This window comes from Chrysochloris asiatica, unplaced genomic scaffold (genome assembly GCF_000296735.1).
Source record: "Chrysochloris asiatica unplaced genomic scaffold, ChrAsi1.0 scaffold00005, whole genome shotgun sequence".
NCBI lineage: Eukaryota > Metazoa > Chordata > Mammalia > Afrosoricida > Chrysochloridae > Chrysochloris > Chrysochloris asiatica.
In genome coordinates, this window is record NW_006408523.1 from 3,057,927 (window position 1) to 3,063,437 (window position 5,511).

A 5,511-nucleotide genomic window follows, 5' to 3' on the forward strand; every position below is an offset into this window, starting at 1 on the left:
GTAGAAAGCCTCATCTTTCTCCCGTGGTGCAGCTGGTAGTTTCGAACCACTGACCTTAAGGTTCGCAGCCCGATTCGTAACCACTACGCTACCAGAGCTCCTTTAGATATAGATAGATATATATAAATATAAAAAATACAAGGGGGCATTGAAAAATTAGTGGAAAATTCCATTGTCTTTCAACTTCATTTTCCCATGGACGTTTGGAAGCCCCCTCACACGTATCTCCTCTGCCCCTGTGATCTATTCATGTGGTTATTGTTATAAAATTCTTCTGAATGCTCCACATGGCAGCAGAGAGACCTTTGGATGGCTCCATTTCAGTGTCTCTCAGTTCAGAGAGAAGAATGAGAGAAGGGGTCGAAGAAAACCTAGTGTCGGTTTTGCACCTGTTGTAGGCATCAGACCAAGCAGTGCCACGTATCCTGTCAAAAGGAGCCCAGAGAGGAACCTGGGGCATTCTTACCCTTTTCAATTTTCGGATAAAGAGAGTCAGTAGGAGCCAGAAGAGAGTTGCTGCCACACATGTACACGTCAGAGTGATCAGTTCCAGATTCGACTTATCCGAGGTTCCTGCAGAGAGAAGAGCATCAAGATAGGAATCAGAAAGAAATTCTCAAACCCAGGATACTTGTGGCTTTCTAGAAGATACCCAATGCCTCTAGCTGGGCCATCAGCGTCAGACTCGACCCTGCAAGGCACAAACACCATCCTGGGGGACAGGGCTAGTCTGCTGTGTGGAGCCAAGGGGTCCCACACCTAACAACACAAGCTCTCTTTAGGAACTCAAAACTTACAGCCCAAGAGAGTCCACACACATTGGTGGCTGTGTCTGCACACCTGGTGATCCCAGAGAGAACCCATTAGGAGTCAGAGGAGAAATTAGAAATGTTAAAAATGGGGGAACAAATTAGGGAAGAAACAAAAGCCCATTCAAGGTGGTAAATCTGGATTCAGTGCGATTTTCCTAGTGGAACTTAGAGGAAAATTCTAAAGAAAAATAAAACAGTAACACCAAAAATGACATAAAAGGACTCCTTTGGGGCTCACCAAATTCTTCAAAGTAGATTTTAAAAATTAAAATATGACTCAAGGACAGTCACAAGTATCACTTTACTCCTTTTGGAGTGACCCATCCAAATTGCCTTCCTCCCGCTCCCGTGTCCAGGGCTCTGTTTCCAAACACATCAGCGCACAGCTGGTGGACAGACAGATGAGAAGGGGACTAAGTTACAGTCTTTGTGTTCATTCCCCAGAGTCCCCGAGATCAAAAGTTGAGCATTGTTCCTCCAAGATCAAAAAAGAGAAAAATCTCTGGGGTCCGCAAAGGAATCATGAGGTGAGCTTCCTACTTAGTGAGTTCCAGGGAGGCAATTTTCCAAGGATTTTAGTTAGAGTCATGCCCTTATTCTTCAACTTTATTAGAGGGAGACAGACATATTATGTTGGGCCAAGAGCAAGTGAAGCTTTCTAGAATGATCATGTGCATATTATGAACCTCTGTTGAGCTCTATCCTAGGTGGTTGGTGGCATTCGGATCTCCATTTCATGGGTAAACACATCATCTGTGGACACCGTTTTAATTCAGTAAAGATGCGGTAAGTCCCTATGACAGGCAAGATTAGGGGCTGGAGGAGGTAGGAAGAGGAGTGAGGGAAAATTCCCACACTCATGCGCACATTCCCTTACAAGGGTATTGCTGTTGCTATTAGGTGCCGTTGAGTTGGTTCTGACTCAGAGCAACTCTGCATATAGTTTCCAAGACTATAAATCTTTACATGAGAGCAGAAAACCTCATCTTTCTCCCAACCAAGAGACTTAGGCAAACACAACGAAATGAAAAAAGACGGGCCTTGGAGGACATTCAGGAAATGTGCTTTGTGGGGAAGGTCATATTTGAAATGGATTTTGCTCAGCTGAGAGGAAGGCTGAGAAGGTTGCCGCTGGACCGGGCACAGTTTCTTTCAGTCTGTTGTGCGTAACGGTCACTGTGAGTCAGTATCAACCTAACAACCTAACAACAACAAAAACCTCATTATGGTTTTGATTTGCATTTCCCCAACTACTATGGGCATTTATCATCCTTTCATATGCTTATTGGCCATTTGTATATCTTCTTTGGTGACATGCCCAGTTTTCAGTTGGGGGTCTTTGTTGTTTTTTTAGTTGAGCTGTAAGAATTCTTGATAAGGTCTGAAAATTAACTCTTGATTACATATTCAATTCTGAACTGAGGTGTATGTTCAAAGTTCTGTGAAACAGAAGGTTGGATATTGGTTCTCTTGTTCACAATGACATCTCCATTGCTTAAAAGACTGCTGGCATGTCATGCTGTTGTTGTTGTTAAGTGCCATCGAGTCGGTTCTGACCCATAGCGACCCTGTACAGGGTTTCCGAGGGTGTAAATCTTTACAGGAGTAGAAAGCCTCATCTTTCTCCCGCAGAGCGGCTGGTAGTTTCGAACAGCTGACCTTAAGGTTCGCAGCCCGATTCGTAACCACTACTTTACCAGAGCTCCACTGGCATGTCATAGGCATCCTAAAAGTAGTTGTTGGAAGGATGAATCCTGCTACTCTTTCAGATTACGATGGTGTCTTTCCGAACTGCAACGATTTTGCTGAAAATGTCTCAAAGTATGATAAGCTTCATTCTCAGTAAACATCCCCAAGATGGGACAGATTCAAAAAGTTTGTGGAAAATGGAATGAAAAGATACTGACAAATTTTCACGAACTTTTTGAAGCCCCTTCGTACTGTAAGCTTAAGTTTGGAGTTTGGATTTCCTCCTCTACAGTGTGAGATCTGATGCTGCCTTGAACACACACACACACACACACACATACACACATCCTTGCTGATGCTGCAAATCTTCCTTGTGGAATCTGACTGGGACCTGTTGAGAGGCACAGTGGCCTTTGGTGGTTGGAGACAGCGATAGCATCGAGAGACACAGCCTGCAGAAAGTCTCTGCAGATGCTTCCCTGATGGAATGTCCTGAGAGAGGCCCCCTCTGATTGTGAGAACTTTCCCACTGCATTCCACGGGCAGGAAGCTGACCCCCAAAGTCTAATTCCATAGGCCTTACTCAAGCAACATTCCTTCCAGTGGGACCCAATGTGTTTGTGTGTAAAGACTTACATATTTAAGGAATCGTATGATAGATTGAAAAAAAAAAAATCTTCAAGTTGAAAATTTACTAAGAGGGAAAGAAAGAAATATTTGACTATACTAATGCTCACTGAAAATAATGATGATAATTTGAGAGTATCTATTATACTATCTATGCCCTAGCTCTCTCATTAAAAACACTTTGTAATGATAACTTTGGTGAAAATATATGTACCACAGGACATACACCTATTCATCAGTTGTGTATGTACAGTTCAATAACACTGGGTCCATGCTGACCCAACAAGCTATGGTTTTTCCACGTGCCTCATACACATGCAAAAGCTGGATATTGAAGGAGGAGGACTGAAGAAGAACTGATGCCTTTGAATCATGGTTTTGGTGAAGAAATGAACTATACATACCATAGACTTCCAGAAGTATCAACAGATCTGTGCTTGAGAAGCACCACCCGAAGTTTCCTTAGAAGCGAAGATAGGGAGACTTAGTCTCATTTTCTTCAGACATGTTATTAGGAGGGACCAGTCCCTGGAGAAGGGCTTCATGCTTGGTAAAGTAGAGGGTCAGCAATACAGAGGAAGACCCCCAATGAGATGGATTGGCACAGTGGCTTCAGCAATGGATTTAAACAGAGGAATGGTTGAGGTTGGCACAAGATTGGGCAGTGTTTCATTCTATTTGGGTCACTAGAAGTTGGATCTAACTTGATGGTACTTCAAACAACACACGCTTCACTTCACAGTGTGTTACCACTTTCGTGGCCTCTACCCAGACTGTTTCACCCCCAATGACTTGGACTCATTGCCCCCCATACTTGTCTGTGTTTTAAGAGTATGCTGACAAGTTGAGCTCATGCAGATATTTCTTTAAAAGAGAGCTAGGTGCTCGTGATATACATTCTTTATTCAGTTATTTAGTTTGAAGGTGACATTCGGGAAAGATTTTCTCAGAGCAATAGATTCAGGGACCCTGCAGTCTCAGAGACTCCAGTAAGTCTGAATTCTATAAGAATTGAATTGTTTTTCTCTTTAGATTCGGATTCATCACTTGGGTCCTTGATCAAAATGTTCAGTAATAGTAGCCAGGCACCAACCAGCTCTCTGGTGTCATGGTTAAGGAGGTTCATGTTCACGAAGACAAGAGCTGCATCCAGTTACCTCTCAATCCATCCCATAGCTCAAACTCCATCACTATTTAAAAAGTCTTCAACTGAAGTCGCCAGCATCTCTTCTTAGAATGCCCTGGGATATTTTCTCAGAGGTCAGATAGCCACGAGCAGGCCTGACAAGAGTCAATTTCAACCTGGTGGTGAGCTCAGAGCATGAGGCAACACAGCTGCACATGGCTGAGCTGAGGAAGCAGGGGGCCATTATGTGGTGATATGTGGAAATAACTAGGAATTGATGCTGGGTCTCAGAGACACTCGTTCACAGGATGCATGTACAAGTCCAGCATCGGGGCGAAGTAAGAGTTTGTGTGCATATGGATCCTGATCGTGGTGGGACCTTTATTTCAGAGCACTGACCCTGTTGTACACAGTGTTCCATGTGGATTCCCCTTGCAGACATCCGTCATACCAGCCCCCTTGGGGAAGGGAAGCTGGTGAAGCCAGAAGATGACTTAGGTGCTAAAGGGTTGTATGCCTTGTCTAATGTCTGCAGAGCTGCAGTTCTGCCCTTGTCCTGTGTCTTTCTGATGATGGTGACAGCTTTCTCTGTACCTGGCAGGAACATGATGTCAGGCATGGGTTCCACAGTAGCTGTGTTGTTTTGCATTCCCAACAACAGCAAGTGAAGGTTCCAATGTCTCCACCTCTTTGTTGACACTTATTTTCCGATGATAACCAACCACCCTAGCAGGTGTGACATGGCCTCTCACTGTGGATTTGATTTGCATTTCCAATGACGAATGACATGCGGCATCTTTTCATTTGCTTCTTGGCCATTTGTATATTTTCTTTGGTGGAATATCCGTATTTTAATTGGCTTGTTTGTTATTTTTTTGCTGTTGTTGGGAGTTCTTTATATTCTAGTTATTAAGCCTTTATCATATTCGGACATATTGTCAAGAGGGATCAGTCGCTGGAGAAGGATATCATGTTTGGTAAGGTGGAGGGTCAGAGAAAAACAGGGAGACCCCCAGGGAGATGGATTGGCCAAGTGGCAACATTGATGGGCTCAAGCATGGCAACAATTGTGAGGTTGGCCCAGGATCGAGCAGTATTTCATTCTGTTGTGCACAGGATTGTTATGAGTAGGCACCAACTCGATGGCATCTAACAATAACAACAACAAGCCCTTATTAGACATATATATATATGGAGCTCTGGTAGCGTAGTGGTTACGAATCGGGCTGCGAACATTAAGGTCAGCGGTTCAAAACT

At 43.8% G+C, this 5,511-nt stretch overlaps 1 protein-coding gene across 1 annotated transcript in view; it reads right to left on the reverse strand.

Moving 5' to 3' along the window:
- Positions 1–5,511, reverse strand: part of FLT1 (fms-related tyrosine kinase 1) — a 183,446-nt gene that overhangs the window by 45,022 nt on the left and 132,913 nt on the right. The window contains exon 16 of the mRNA XM_006832043.1: positions 467–573. Within this exon, the coding sequence (XP_006832106.1) occupies positions 467–573 (107 nt within the window). The remainder of the gene's footprint in view (positions 1–466; positions 574–5,511) is intronic.